Here is a 16833-nt window from a genome sequence, read left to right on the forward strand (position 1 = left end):
CTAAAAAAAAAAAAAAAAAAATAGAAAAAAATTAGCCAGGTGGTGGCTCACACCTGTAGTCCCAGCTACTCTGGCAGCTGAGGTAGGAGGATTGCTTGACCCAGGAGTTTGAGGTTGCAGTGAGCTATGATCACTCCACTGCACTCTAGCCAGGGCGACAAAGTGAGACTTTGTCTCAAAAAATAATGATAATAATTATTAGATATCAAAGTAATACTATAATACTAGGTACTGTGCAACCTTGTGCCTTTACTCAAATTCTCATAGCTTGTGTACTCATTTGTAAAATAAATGACAATAATTTTAAAATAACAATGCTACATAATGAAAACGTTTTTTTGGTACTTTTAGGAGCACTCTAAGAAATAAGGAAGACAAGTTTTGGCTGGTGAGGGAATAAACTTCAGGCACATATAGCTACTAGGTGCTAGGAATTAGGTTAAATACTTTACATTCTTTAATTCTGTGTTTTCAGATTCCTATGACAAGAAAAGTGATTGTTCTTATTTTAAAGATGGGGAATGTGAAGTTAAGTAATTTGCACGAGGCCAACAGGTACAACGTGGCATCAGTGGAATTTGGAAAGTAGTTCTTTTGACTGCATCGTGTCTTTTAGTGAAGATCTTTCTGACTGTAAAGCTTGTATACGTTTTCTGATTGACTCTGGTTCAAAAATATCTAAAAGATAGTGTTTCTAATAATGATGAAACATATGAATGATCCAGACTATCAGTTTAACCTTGGGGTTTTATTATAATTTAATTCTAGGGAAAGTAAAAGTATTCATTTGAAATTTTGATTAACCTAAATAACCTATTTCTTGGCCAATTCAGATAATGACAAATTTGCAAGTTCATCTTTCCATAATTTATTCATTTATTTAAGCTGTACCTACTCTGGGCCAGGAACTCTGCCTACACAAAACAGAGCTAGTTTCTTCTCTCGTGGAGCTGATAAGATAGTGGAGACACTAGCAATAAATGACTAAAGATGACACAACAAAGTACTGTCAAATCTCAGTTGAAATTCTACTTCCTCCCTGAACCTTGTTCTGATAGTTATTGGAAATAACACATATGTAGAGGGTCCTGGACAAACAGCCTGATTGTTTTGTAAGCAGGTGTACAGAGAGAAGTTTGCTTCTGCAGTATTAGTCACTAAGGGGACCAGGTCAACTTGGCAAATATCATGTTATAATCCCTTTCCTACAGTCTACTACAGTTTCCTTTAATTATTGGAAACTATCATTTTTCCCACTCCAGAAAATGTAATTAAACACCTAATTCTATCAGTGCCACTGCTGATTACCATGGTCTGATGCCAGGGTGGAGCTTCTGTTGAGTATTACTGCATGACTGGGTGGTGACCAGGAAGCAGAGTCAGCCCGACTGGAGCCCAGTTCTGCTACACTGTAAGCATAATGAGCTCGCAACTCAATACTTCTGTGGTGATTAAAGAACCATAGTCTATGTTCTCCTGAAACTTCAAATGTACAACAAATGGTTGTAAAGAGTGTTTTTAAAATTACGTTTGGCTTTTCTCAGTGCTGTTTTCAAAATAAAAATGTTTTGACTGGTTTCTCTCAAGACTTAGTTAAAAATCTGAGGCAATAATAAGACCTTTTTTTAATACCTTGTTTTCAGGCATCTCTAAGGACCATAAAGGCATTTTGAGCTGGAACAAGGACTTAGGTATTTATACAGTATTCTTTAGTATGTATAATAATTACATAGAGGGAGTGTATATTTAGAGCAACTTGAATTTATGGTTTTGAGTTGCAAATATAAAATTTAAAAAAAAAGAATTACATAGAGATTTTTGTTTTGTTTTGTTTTTTAAAAAAAGGTGACTCCTTTGCCCTATCCCCAGAGATTTAAATTTTGTAAATATGATACAAAGCCCAGACACCAGCATTGTATACAGAACTACCTCTGGTGATTCAGGGACCACACTTTGGGAAACTGGTCTTAGTATAATGGCGCTCGTACGAGAGGCCTCAAAGGACATATCTATCAAGACTGACAGTGTGAGCCTGACAGATAGTGTTAGCAGGGGTGCATATGTGCATCTTTCCTAATTAGGGTGGATAAACTTTGTTCTGTTTTAAACTAATTTCATTTTATGTTTTAAGCCTAAAGGTAGTTAGTAAACTTATACTTTGTATATGGATCATTTGCCAGCTACGTCTCCCCCATTAAATGATTGCCTCAGTGATATCCCACATCTCTCTTTACCAGAGGGATTTTGCAGAATGGTCAGTTTTCTCAGGCATGAAATAAAGAAGGAACTGGGATGAAATTTGTGGAAATGAGAGGTGAAGATAGCCCACCTGTAACTTCAGACCTGACCCAGTTGCTCCAACGTCTCAGATTTAGAGGAGTGAAACTGGCATGATGCATGAAGAGGTCTGGATTATGGTCTGTTTTGCCACTCATTTTCAGTGATCTGCAGATCTCTATGATCTTTGGTGGCCTTGACTGTGAATATTCTGGACTGGTTTCTTTGCCTCACCAAACTAAGTGTGATTCTTGAGAGTTTAGATACTAATTGTAGAAGTTGAATCTTTTTTCCCTTTCATATGCCTGAAAGAAAGATTCCAGTCACAAAACTTTTTGTGCTTTTGATAGTACCTAAATCAGCCTTTAGACTTTCATCTTTACATCGCTCGCAAGTGGCATTGTGCCTGGCAGGAGCATTACTAGAGGCCAACAGTTTGAAACCAGACTGAACAAAACCAAGACCACATCTATACAAAAAATAGAAAGATTACCTGGGTGTGGTGATGCGCTCTGGTAGACCCAGCTACTTGGGAGGTTGAGGCAGGAGGATCCCTTGAGCCCAGGAGCTGGAGGGTGCAGTGAGTTATGATGATGCCTCTGCACTCCAGCCTGGGTGATAGAGCAAGACCCTGTCTGAAAAAAAAATTATTCATTCTTCTTCTAGTTGGCTGTCTGACTTTAGTCCTTTTAAATTTGTAGTTGATTTTCCTTTCCATTTTTATATCTAGTATGGATTGAATTTTTGTAAAAGTAAGAAAATGATTTAACTTCTTTCTGATATTTTTTCTTTTGTGGGTTCTGTATATAATACTTTTTGTTCAATTCTAGACCAACATTAACCTAAAAGATCATTACTCCAAAGCCAAATCTCTGGGTGCAAATCCTAGCTTTACCCTTCACTACTTATATTAGTTACCATGAAAGTTATCTATTTTTTGTGTGCATTGGTTTCCTCTTGTGTAAAATTGGGGATAATAATACTTATTAGAGTTTTCATAAAGATTAAATGAGTTAAACTATAATAAAGTACTTTGAACAATGCTAGCACGTAAGTGGTATATAAATGTTACCTATTATTATTGTGCTCAATTTTAGTTCCCATGTTTTTGTTTTTCAATTGTTAATTTCCATCTATAGGTTTATGTGCTATTCTCAAGCTTATATACTGGCAAAAAAAAAAATCTAAGGGGGAACTTTGTTTATTTGTTACAATGTCAAATATAGTTTCCTTATGATGACTTATTTTCATTGTTTCCTCTATTTGATCTGGATATTCATATGCTGTTTCTTTTGGTTAGTTTTGGTTTTCTTTCATATATTTTTACTTCCCAAATTTGAATGTACTCATTAACTCTCAGAGAATTAAAAATTGATACCGCGTAAGAAAATAGATTGAGATGTTTATAACACCCAGTTTTTAAAAAATGTGGGATTGTTATATTTATAGAAAAATGTTTTAAAATATTTTCTCTGTATCATATTATTCTTTGTTATTTGGAAACAGACCAGGCACCTAAATGCTTCTGAAATTGTATTAAGTCATTATTCCAGTGTGTTGAACATTTTCTATTAAAATACTGGGCAGTGACTTGAATTAAGTTTCTTTCTTGGGAGAAAGGCTCTGTTACTTAGCAACATCTAATATCCTATGATGATAGGAAAACACTCTGTGATCATAATGGAGAAATCTTATTGGCTTTCTTGGGCAAGAAAAAGACATTTGATGCTTTGATATAGAATTATGAGCAACTTGGGATTCGTTTCTCCAGATAACATTGTCATGAGGCTAGAAAATTCATGTTTAACACAAGCATGACTGTTCAGCTGAGTCAAAACACTGTTCTCTCTCTCCAGTTATTCTAGTCTGATGTTCATTCAGGGATACATGAATAAAGCCTGGTGTCCAAAGACACAGGTCACTTATCTCCTCATCTCTGATTTTTATTTAGAAATGGAAAGGCATCTAGGTTATTTGAAGTGGGATCTACTGCCACTTGACTAACACATTGTGACAGTATAGTAGAAAAGAAGTATCTTTCCTTCCCATCTTAGGTTCATGGCGGAGGTCCCTATAACAAAAGACAGATTAGCAAGAGAAAAGCATACAAATTTATTTAATGTAAGTTTTATGTGACATGGGAGCCCTCATAAGGAAATGAAGCCCTAAAGAAACAAATAAACCTGCATAATATTTTTGCTAGATTTGATGAAGAAGGGGATAGTCGTGGAGAAGTGTGATTGGGCAAAGGGGGCAGGATCTAACGGTAATAAAGTAGGGGAACTTGGCAAGACCTGTCTGTTCAGATTCTTCTGTGTCCTGGTCTTCAGGGATAAGGATGTTCTTCTCCTCTGGATGTAGGGAGAGAGCACCTCTCCAGTGAGGGTGTATAACCTGCTTCAGGGGAAGATCAGAAAAATCCTTCCTAGGTTTTATGATCTGCTTCGGGGAAGAAGAGGGGAAGGTGAGAGTGACTTTCCCGCTTCTGCTGTTTTGTCAAATGCCAAGGTGCCACATTTTGGGGGTAGTGTGTCCTCAGTCCCATCGAAAGTCCATGAAAATCATTATAAAGACTCGCTCTTTAACACCAATATTTGTTGGAAATACCAGGTGTGGTAAGATTCTGAATCATCATAACACTTTTGACATTTTGTTGCCAAAAGCTAGTACTTTTACAATTTGTGGGTGTGTGTGTGTGTGTGGAGGGGTGTTTGTAGCATAGGAAACAAAACATGGGTTCTTTGGACTTTTTGTTTCTTAATTTTTGGGAGAGAATTTTATTGGCTTCATGTAAAAGAATACTCTTGACTCCACCTCTTTAAAATGAGGCATTTTTAGTGAAATTGAAAGGAGTAAATTTTAAGAAAACCATTCTCTTTATACATTTCTTTCCCGCTTATCCTCCTCCCGCCCCCTATTGGTTGCCATGGAAACAACTCTCAGCAGCCCTAGAGCAAATGCCAGGCCACGTGGGGTTCCCCTGCGGTGGAGCCACATGTCTGATGCTGCAGCACAGTTTGTGCTGACTCAGCCGCACGCAGGAGGAGCGCTACTGTTCCTCTCTACATTTTGAACTAAAAAATAAACTGGCATGTGGTGTCTTGATTTTTCAAAAGTGAGAATTCATATCTGCTTTTTTATGCACACACTTTGTATTCCTCCTCCCCTTTTGAAATTCTAGTTCACCTTTTGTTATACACACTGAACAAAAGCAGTTATAAGGGAGATTCTGGGAAGCCCATGAGATTTTGGAGGGAGGGAGGCAATTTAGAAGGATGGGAGGGAGAGGAAGAGTAATCTGTTAGACAGTCAAAACCTCTTACTTAATCCTGAGGCGTGACTGTGGAGACAGAGATAGTCTCCCTGTTAGATTAGTCTTGTGAAGGGAATATTTAAAGGCTGCCTTACATTTAAAATCTGTGAACTTTGTGATTGACTGTCATGCATTGCATGGGAAATTAGTCTGCAGTTTACAAACCCAGCGGCCCCCGAGCACCTCATTACAAAGAGACATTCCTAAACTTTACCCCAGACTCAGTGGCTCAGAATCTTAGCTGGTGAGGCCCAGTCGTGATTCTGTTTTATAAGCTCCAAGAGTGATATTGTTACAGCCAAACTAGGTTCATTGCCTGCTGCTCAAGAGGAAGCCAATACACTGAGAACGGCAGGGGTTACACCGGAGAAAGTGTTTAATTTTGCAGGTGCCATGCAAGAAGGGAGGAAATTCTCAAATCTGTCTCCCTGAGAATTCGGGAGGAAAAGTTTTTAAAAATAGTTTGGCAGGCAAAAGGCTAGGCAACTGGGTGTGCTGATTGGCTGGGTTCAGGGTGGACTCATAGGGGTATATAAATTGTCTTCTTGTGCTGAGTCAGTTCCTGGATGGGTTGCAAGACCAGTTGAGAATGGGCCACTGGTCTGGGTGGATCAGCTGGTCCACCAGAATGCAAGGCCTGGAAGATATCTCAAAAACTAGCCTCAGGTTTCACAAGGGTAATGTTATCTGTGGGAGCCACGAAGGAAGCTAAGAATCTTTATGGCCATCAGCTATCTGACTCCTGAGTAGTAAAGCAATTATGGGAAAGCAAGCTAGGGAACAATGGCTGGTTATATGTATACTTTACGCCTATATCTTTGCAGAGTTCAGGCCCCTACCACAGTTCCCACCTTGTGGCACATTATGCAGTTTCAATATTTTAGGTAGTGTAGGGGAGAAAAAGTAGTATCTTTTCCTCACCCTTTGCAAAGTTCATGGCAAAGACCCCTAATAACAAAAAACAGATTAACAAGAGAAAAGCATAACAAATTTATTTAACCAAAATTTTACATGACACAGGAACCTTCAGAAGTGAAGACACAAAGATCCAGGGAAAACTGTATTTTTGTTGTCAAAACCACAAGGGGGTTTTGGCCTAGGTCTAGTTGATCTTTGCAAGAAGATCCAATTATTGAGCCAATGAGCATCACCAAGGAAGAAAGGAATTTTTGTTAGGACAGACATCTTGTGGGTGTCCAGAGAAGCTGCCTTGAAGGAGGGGCCACATGCCTTGGGGCATGTTGTGGGGGATGGTGAATCTCAGCTCCTTTGCCTTTGAAAAAAATCTACCATTTCTGGGAAACAACTCAAAAGGTCCAGTAGTTAAGAGAGAAGATTATAAAAAAAATATATAGGGATCCTTGAAATTTGTTCATAGAGCTGGGTTCATTTTTGTATGGACAGTCAAGCAGAAGTATGATTGAAGGACAAAAGGATGTGATCTAATGGTAATAATCTGGGGGAACTCAGCAAGGCCTGTTTGTTCACTTTCTCCTTGGCATCCCTGTGTGACATTCCTTCCCTCTGGGTCAAAGACAAGACACCTGTTACGTAAGGATCTGTAGGGGACAGAGGAGGGAGATGGTCAGAGAGTGACCTTCTTGGGCTTTATGGCCTGCTTCAGGGAAGAGGCGGAGAGGGGAATTCTAGTTTGTGTGGCCTGCTTTCAGAGCGAGGGGGGCGGAAGAAGGTCAGAAAAGATCTTCCTGTTTCTGTGGTTTTCTCAACTTCCTTCAGTGTAAAATATGGGGCCATATTTTGGGGTAATGCGTTCTGAACCCTGACAGTAGCAATAAATCTAAGCCTGACAGATAATCTAAGGAGACTAGGCCTGGGAACCATTGTTTCAGCTCCCTTAAGGGAACCTCTTATTATTCAAGATTCTACTTGTCTAAGAGATAGCTGTGGTGTGATGCACAGATCACAGCACTTGCATCCATTCAGTAGACCTGACCCTAGCGCTGGTGAAATTACTTCACCTCTCACCACTCAACTCACCTGCACATGAAGGTATTTACGAAGGTGTGGGGAGCAATCAGCCACACTGTGAACTGTGAAGTGCTTTGATGTAAGGAGGTATCCTCACAATTTGAGGATTCTTGAGATAGTTTCTTAAACTGAGGGAGAAATTTGAAGTCATTTTTAAAAATTATATTGGAGAAATTTTACATGATTTGGTAGAGAAAGAATTGAAGTACATACTAGGAAACTTTAGTTTCTAGCTATAAATTAGTTTCATAATCTTATATGAGATCTTCAGTCTTATTTCTTCATCTATAAAACGGAGTCTGAGGGTGTGTATAGGGATTTGTAACAGAAGGTAACTTTATATGGTTTCTTAGTTTGTTTTAGCTGAATTGAAAGTCTGTAATTTTACAATATGGTGAAAACACAGCTAGGAGTCTAAATCAAAATTGTAGGATAACCCAATTTCTGTGGCCTAAAAATGTTAACAGTAAAGATTCAACTGAAGCATATGTGTTACTGAGCACTTGGCACTTTCACTCTCTTTCTTTCTTTCTTTCTTTCTTTCCTTTTTTTTTTTTGAGACAGAGTCTCACTCTGTTGCCCAGGCTAGAGTGCCGTGGCGTCAGCCTAGCTCACAGCAACCTCAACCTCCTGGGCTCAAGTGATCCTCCTGCCTCAGCCTCCCGAGTAGCTGGGACTACAAGCATGTGCCACCATGCCCGGCTAATTTTTTCTATATATATTTTTAGCTGTCCATATAATCTTTCTATGTTTAGTAGAGACGGGGTCTCGCTCTTGCTCAGGCTGGTCTCGAACTCCTGAGCTCAAGCAATCCTCCTGCCTCAGCCTCCCAGAGTGCTAGGATTACAGGCGTGAGCCACCTCGCCAGGCCTACTCTCTTTCTTACTCTTCCTGTTTTATGATACATAGAAAAAAATGATATAAACCTTTTTGTTTTTCAAGTTTTTTCAGTTTAATAGAATAGGTTTTAAAAGATAATGTATACGTAGTAATTTGTTTTTCTAGTAGCACTAATGAATTTTGGTAATTTTGAATACAAATCTAAAGAAGAAACTTGTATTTCTTTTAATGAAAAGAAGGCTTTGTCTTTGGGGGGAAAAGTTGTATATGTCTAAAGCTGTTAGGTCTCAAATCACTTTTACGTAGCATTGTGTTGTGTGGGGCAGTGTCAGAACGGTATGGCGTAGGAATCAAAGAGCATCTGAGAAATCACTCATTTATACTTTCGGTGGGTGTAGGTGGACCACTTAATATATGCCAGGCACTGTTGGGGGTGCAAAGGGCAGCAGTGAGCTGGATGGACAAGGAGCCTCATGGAGTTCATATGCTAGGAGAGAGAAGTAGAAAAAAATAAGAAATCTAAAAAGAGACATTCAGATAGTACTGGGAAGATAGACAAAACGGGGTTTACATCCTTACTGTATCAATTACAAGCTGGGTGACCTTTGGCATGTTATCTAACCTATCAGCTTGTTTCCCATATCTGGAATGCAGAGATGATAATTCTTACCTATTAACAATAGGGTGCTTTTTAGCAAGACAGAAGAAAATGTACTGAAAAATTTTAACAGTTTCTGCAACTTAGAAGATCCCCAATAAATTGTTATTAAAGTCTCATAACTATGTGAGCGTGTTCCACTCTTTCAAGTTCCAGGGTTTTTTGTTTGGTTTGGTTTTTTTTTTTTTCTCTGAGCTTTATTCTGTTGCACTTATCCCATTCTCCCACAAAAGAAAAACACAAGTCTGGGCAATAAAAGACCCCCATATCTATAAAAAATAGAAAAATTATCCAGGCATAGTGGTGCACGCCTGTAGTCCCAGCTACTCAGGAGGCTGAGGCAGGAGGATAGCTTGAGCCCAGGAGTTTGGGGTTTCAGTGAGCTGTGATGACACTACTGCACTCTAGCTGGGGCGACAGAGTTGAGAACCTATCTCAAAAAAACCCAAAAAAACACACAATAAAAAAGTTAAGGAAAGCTGAATAACTCATTTGTTAGAGTTTAGGCAAATAAAGTCAGAAAACCTAGATGCAGTATTTTTAGAAACGTCAACTAAAATGAGGCCTTGGCATTATGCAGTAGAAGGTACAATTGACCAATTGTTTGAGAGTTGGTTGGAGTATCTGTAATAGTCAGTGTTGTTTGCAGCATTAGTTGCTTTTCCTGATGACTCATTAAAATAGATGAGTGACTTCAGCTGCCAGTATTTTCTCATAGCTCTTAATTTCTCTGTATTATAACTAATTATATGTACGCTTGTCTCCAGCAATAGATTTTTAGTTCCTTGAAAACAAACTCAGTATTGCATTTCCTTTGTATCACAAACTTGATATGAATTTAGATTTAACCAATATTAATTCAGTGAATAAATGGGATCATAGTAGTATCAAAAAAATTGACCAGAAAAATTAAGCTGCTGGTTTCAAAAAGTCAGAATAATAAAGCTATACCTTAGTCCCTTAGTGGGATATTGATAAAGAAACCAAATTTTGAGGGTTTTTTAAGCCATTGATAGGGTGGTAAAATATAAGTGGCAAAATTTGCTGTTTTAACCATTTTTATGTAGATTGTTCAGTGTTAGGTACATTCACATTGTGCAATCATTTATCTCCAGAACTTTGTTTTCCCAAACGGAAACTACAGAAAGGGTTTTTATCCCACACATGACTAGCACACAATTTTACAGCTGCCTCAGTGGCCTATATACTATGGGACAAACACTTGATCCAGTAGTGATATTTCTCTGTACGTGCAGATGTTTCAGGGACTCCTCATAGGAGTAGCTCAAAGAAGAGAATCAGGAGCAGAATGATGTCAGCCCCTTCCTCTAACAATTCCCATGGAAGGGCTGTATGGCTTTTCTTCCTGCCACCAGGGGAGAAACCTGGCTTCCTTTCAGAAGTCTTAGTTTTCCTCGAGACAGAGAAAGTTAACAAGAAACAAGTAGCTTTGTCATCAACTTAAGACTAAATTAAAAACTCAACATAACAAAATCATGGTTTCCTTTTTCCCCTAACATTATTCGGACCTCTATGTCCTAGGTATTTTCAGGTAACATCTACTTTTAAGGCCAAAACCCCATTTTACAAATAAGAAATCTGCAGTTCCTAGGGGTTCAGTGATTAGTCTAAAGGGATCGGCTAGGACCTGATCTTAATTCTGACCTTTATCCCTCGCTCTTTCTTCTCTGCTGCAATAACGTGTGGATAAGAGATTCACCGTTCATAGCACAGTTAATTTGGTTGTTCACCAGTTATAAGGGAGCCATATTTTACCAAGGGAACATCTCTATTGTCATTAATCATTTATATGTCTAAGTAATTCCATCTATAGTTAATGGCCATGAAGGTTATTTTTTTCCTCTATAGGTTGTACAGATCAGATGAGTTTTGAACCTGGAAGCCTTTTGAATTAATCCAACCCTAATGCCTTTCTCAACATCATTGGTTTTTTCTCAGTCTTCAGGGGCAGAGGTCTGCATGAAACATAATCCTTACTTTACTACACGTTACCCACATTGGTCTGCTTGAGGTCTTTGTCTGGTTTTTCTTTGCTCTCTTTTATTCCTGTTCCTTTTCACTCTCTATAAGTAACCATTCTAATGTGTTAAGTGTTTGTCTCTTTGCATATGTGCTTCCAAAATACGTATTATGGGGTTCTTTAATGTAGTAATCTTGACTTGCTTAATGATATTACATAAGTGGTATGGATTCTATTCTGTTTTCCTCCTTTTTCATTCAGCACTATTTTGAAAACCTCTTTATGTTGCTACTTCTTATTAATTGCTTCTGAGTGCTGATAATACACTCTGATATCCATCCACCACATTTCATCTGTCCTCTCTTCCAATGAGGAACACTCCGATTACCTCCATCTCCTGCTATGTCAGATGCCATTATAGTGAACATCTTCCATTGTCCCCTTGAGACCTGTGTAAAAAATGTGTTAGGATATGTATACCCAAGAGGGGCATTGCTGGTTTGTAGAGTGTGCAGAAGCTTCCTTTGGTAAGTGAGGCCAAACTGCTCTCCAGAATGGCTGCGCCAGTCAACATTCCCAGCAGTGGTGCATGTCCTCACCTCTCCACTAAGGCTTAATGATCCGGCTTTCATATGTTTGCCAGCCTAATGGTATATAATGTCTCCTTTAATATTTTGATATCTCACTTTCATTGACACTTGCATACATAATCACTAATGAATCTGAGCATTTCTTCACGTCTGTCAGCCTTTTGAGAATGTTTGTATGTTTGGGCCAGATTTCTATTGGGATTGCCTTCTTTTTGTGCTTATTTGCACAAGTTCCCTATATATTAATTCTTTGTTGGCTTAAATTACTGAAAATATCTTCTCGAGTTATACTTTCTATATATAAATTTAAGTTAGAAAGTATCCTATTTTGCCAGCTGTTTTATTTTTAATCTGGAATAGATATGCCTTATCACATGCTTTTCTCCATCTATTAACATAATCTTTCAGCTTTCTCCTTTAGTTTATTAATGTGATGATTTTCCTTGAAAATTTTTCTGATATTTAACTATCCCTGCATTCCTGGGATATACCCTTCTTCATAATATATTCTTAGGTTGAATCATATGAAATTGCTGGGTTTTTTAGGTAAAAAAAAATGGTCAAATATTGGCTACATCATAGAGGTCAAAGTAAATACTTTTGGTACACTCAATTAAATTAGCTTTGTAAATTTTTTTTTCCCCCAAAGAGTTTTTTTTTATTATATAACATTTGGCAAAGTTATTTAAAAGTCAGTAAATTTTTATTCGGGGAATTTCACATGTGATTCCTTTCACTGCCCATCAAGGTCACCTTAGCTCTTCTAAAGCTGGAGTCAAGATTTATTTTCCAGATAGCCCTTTTTAAAAGAACTGATGCTTAATCCACAGTTGTCCTGTCAGCCCTCAATTCTTTTATTTTGGCTTCTGTCGCCACTTGAATATGGACATAACTGGTGAAAACGTCAAAAATTCCCCACCAAGAATCTTTGGGATCTAATTTCTTCAAGTCCCCAATTTATTTTAGCATCATTTTTAGAGTAGATGGATCTGCCTGGTTCTCAATTTGACACCTTCTCTAAGCATGAATGTGTTCAAATCATATTCAGTCCTCAGCTATGGCACTCAAGAATAATACAGATCTGTGGGATGTGCTAATACCTACAGTTAAAAAGAAGTATTATTAGGTCTTTCATAGTTTTAGCAACTGTCTTATAGTTCCCTCCCACAGATTTAGCAGTCTTGTGAGCAAGGCAAGACCACAAAGTTACTTTATGAGCTGTTTCCAGTGATCTGTGGCTGTAGTAAAAGCCCCATTGGGATAGACTTCAACAAATTAGCTTTTTATGAAAAAGATGTTTGCATCTCTGATCATAAGTTAAATAAGACTTTAATCTTCTTTTGTTGATTTGTCTTTGTCGGATTTTGGAATCAGAATTAGGATTTTACCAGCCTCAGAAAATGAGACGAGTAGCTTTCTAAAATGTTTTCTCCATGTACTAGAACAACTTACATAAGGCTAAAAGTTCATTATAACTTGAAATCTTATAGAATTCAAATGTAAAACTATCTAGCACTAAGTTTGTTATGCAAGAGAATATTTTGACTATCATTTCAATTTCTTTAATATTTACTAGTCAATTGCTGTTTTACATTCTTGCACCAAATACGGTATTTTTTTTTTGGTTTATTTAATTTTTCTTTCTTTCCTTTTTTTTTTTTTTTGACAGAGTCTTACTTTGTTGCCTGGGCTAGAGTGCCATGGCATTAGCCTAGCTCACAGCAACCTTAAACTCATGGGCTCAAGCGATCCTTCTGCCTCAGCCTCCCAAGTAGCTGGAACTATAGGCATATAGGCATATACCACCAGGCCCAGCTAATTTTTTCTATTTTTAGTAGAGAGTGTTCTCACTCTTGCTAAGGCTGGTCTTGAACTCCTGGCCTCAAGCGATCCTCCCGCCTTGGCCTCCCAGAGTGCTAGGGTTATAAGTGTGAGCCACCGTGCCTGGTTGTTTAATTTCTTTTTTTTTTTTTTTTTTTTAGAGACAGGGTCTCACTCTGTTGCTCAGGCTGGGGTGCAGTGATGTGATCATAGCTCATTGTAACCTTGAAACTCTGGGCTCAAGCATTTCTCTTGCCTCAGCCTCCCAAGTAGCTGGGAGTACAAGTGTATGCCATCACATCTGACTAAATTTTGAAAATTTTTTATAGAGACAGGGTCTCGCTATGTTGTCCAGGCTGTTCTTGAACTCCTGGCCTCAAGTGATCTTTCTGCCTTGGCCTCCCAAATTGCTGGGATTACAGGCATGAACAACTGTGCCCAGCCAAATATATATGGTATTTTAAATTTTTTGAGAAATATATCTGCATCGTATAGATTTTAAAATGTGCTGACCTAAGTTCATATTGATATACTACTAGCCATAATGATTTTCATTTAAAAGCCCTATCTGCGGTTATTTCTCTCTTTTCGTTCTGTAATTTATTTGTGTCATCTATTTTTTCTTGTTCGGTTTTTGTAGTCTGTCTTATTAATGTTTTCCAAGAACTAGGTTTGAATTTCATTGACCTTTATGTGGTATTTTTCTTTTGTGTATTGTTTCATTTTGTTTGGTGGTGATAGTTCTATATTCATTAGTAGATGCCCTTATCTTTGATATTTTCTCTGCTCTTGTTTCTTTGCATTTGCTATATAGTTATTTTTCCAACTTCTTGGGTATAACACTGAACTTATTATTTTTAAACTTGTTTTCTGGTGAATTACTCAAAATTATAAATAGACTTCTAAGTTCTGCTTTCACTGTGTCTCTCAAGTTTGATATCTAGAATTATAATTTTTATTCAATTGTAAATGCTGTATTTCTTAATTTCCTTTTTAAATCTTAAGCTTTTTACTAATCTTAATTTATTTATAAACACATGGGGTTTTCAGAGTTATCTTTTTATTGTTAAATTACAGTTTCTGGTTTTATTGCACTGTGTTCCAAGAACACAGCCTGTGTGATAATGATTCTTTGAAAGTTATTCAAGTTTCTTTTATAGCCTGATACACAGTCTGTTTCTGTACTTGTTTTGTGTTTTCTCAAAAATGTATATTTTCTGTCAGTTGTAGAGTTATATCTACTATGTTGAGCTTTTTGTCTTGTTAAAGTCTTCTATATCTTTTTTTTTTAATTTCACCCACTGCTTCACTTGACTAGCTATAAAAAATGGTTTTTGTTATGTTACAAGTTCTTTGTTTTATTGTATTTTGCTAAATGTGTTCTTAATAATAACAAGCTTGGTCAGTGGAAGTTCTTTAAGATTCTCTTCAAAATCTTTGTAAAGCAAACAGATTTATTCTCTTTCTAAAATAAGCCCCAACTTGTGCTTTATTTTTTAATGTAAATTTATGCATAAAGTCGTTTTTGCGGGTTTAAATTTATCTACTTACTCATAAAGCAATGTTTGTTAAGTCTGTAAGGTGATGGAATGGACTAGGCTGTCTTCCTCCCCCCTCTACCTTAAGACTAAGTTTTTGACTCAAGCTTTCAATTTGCACAGTTCCCTCTAAGGCAGCAAACATAATATAAGTGAAGCATAGGCTGAGCATCAAGAGTTCCAAGACTGTCACAGTCTACTAATGCATTATGCCGCTGATGAGATGACTCCTTCCAAGCACAGTAGTGGGCATGAAGCCCTTGAGTCCTGGCAGCACACCTGGCCCGAGCTGGTGCTTGCCGCATGAGGCACAAGACACGATTACAGTGGTATCATCTCACACTGATTTGCTCCTGTGGTTTTGTTGCACAGAATCAACAAAACCAACACATAGCCAGCCACATCCTAAAATAGGTAATTTAGACCATAAAGTATAGTTAGCAAGATGTGGCAGATAATGGAGTAAAAGAATTATAGAACACCTATAAGCCATGAGTTTATAAGTCCTTTAACCTGTGTTTTATTTAACTTTCCCAGCATCCATGAAATGGATGTTTTCATGCCCATTTTACAGATGAAAGAATAGAACTCCATTGAGAAACAGTGTATTCGTTGTTGGATATTAAGTGGTAGATTTGTGGATTGAATTCAGATCTGACTGTTAAACCAATGTCCTTAATTCCCCTTGCTTTTGCTCACATAACCCAATGTTATTTTGTACCCTTTGTACATTTTAAAGAAATATAATTATTTAGAATTAATTGTTTGTTTTCTTTCTTACTGGGTTGTAAGTCCTAAGAGTAGAAAGCATGACTATTTTGTACAGCATTATATCTCCAAAACCAAACCCTTTGCTTGGTACACATCTGGCACTCAGTTAATGTTTTTGTTTCCCTTTGTTATGGAAGGAGAGGAAAATGAACCATTCCAGAGCCAGGTGTGGTGGTGTACGTCTGTAGTCCCAGCTACTCAATAGGCTGAGGCAGGAGGATCGCTTGAGCCCAGGAGTTTGAGGCTATAGCGTGCCGTGATTGCACCTGTGAATAGCCACTGCACTCCAGCGTGGACAACATAGCAAGACCCCATCTCTTAAAGAAAAAGTAGTAGTCAGGATTAAAAACAAAAGAAACTACTGTAGAGGAATCACATTAAGGATGGGGAAATGCTGACATCTTGATAATATGGATTTAACTGCCCTATTTAATATTTTTAAATATTTTTTTAAATAGAAAAAATCAGGCAAAGATATGCAGATCTGCCTGGAGAACTGCACATTATTGAACTTGAAAAGGATAAGAATGGACTTGGACTCAGCCTTGCTGGTAATAAAGACAGATCACGCATGAGCATATTTGTGGTGGGAATTAACCCAGAAGGACCTGCTGCAACAGACGGACGAATGCGTATTGGAGATGAACTGTTAGAGGTGAGAGGCATATGTTTTTAATTTCTCTTCCGGTGAAGTGGAGGGAGCTGTGGATGGTGTGCAGGAAAATGAGGTGAAAGGGAAGTACACTGACAAATTATATTTCCTTCAACTACTTAAAGTCATTTTCCAAAGGAAGAACAGAAATCATATTACTGCTTGCAAATATTTGCTGCTTGGGTAAACACTAATCTCACAAAATATTTTAAGAGCTCTTAAGTAAAATATCATGGAAACATTAAAGCCATAGGACTTGTTTTTAAAATCAATTCAAAAATGTTTAAAACTAATTTGGTTTTATATTAATCTAATATTGTTCATATTTATCAAAATTCTCTTTGGGTTTTGAATTAATCATAACTGTTGCTGTTTAGTTTTTTGGGAAGATGTGAGTCAATAA

General features: G+C 37.5%; 1 protein-coding gene and 1 non-coding gene across 2 annotated transcripts in view; one reads left to right on the top strand and one right to left on the bottom strand.

Annotated features, from left to right (window-relative positions):
* PATJ (PATJ crumbs cell polarity complex component) overlaps positions 1-16833 on the top strand; it is a 337921-nt gene that overhangs the window by 179754 nt on the left and 141334 nt on the right. Inside the window, exon 28 of the mRNA XM_069480086.1 lies at positions 16237-16433. Within this exon, the coding sequence (XP_069336187.1) occupies positions 16237-16433 (197 nt within the window). The remainder of the gene's footprint in view (positions 1-16236; positions 16434-16833) is intronic.
* LOC138391184 (small nucleolar RNA SNORA18) lies at positions 12793-12920 on the bottom strand. The gene has a single exon (XR_011234797.1). It is a non-coding gene; the product is annotated as a small nucleolar RNA SNORA18 (small nucleolar RNA).

This window comes from Eulemur rufifrons, chromosome 8 (genome assembly GCF_041146395.1).
Source record: "Eulemur rufifrons isolate Redbay chromosome 8, OSU_ERuf_1, whole genome shotgun sequence".
NCBI lineage: Eukaryota > Metazoa > Chordata > Mammalia > Primates > Lemuridae > Eulemur > Eulemur rufifrons.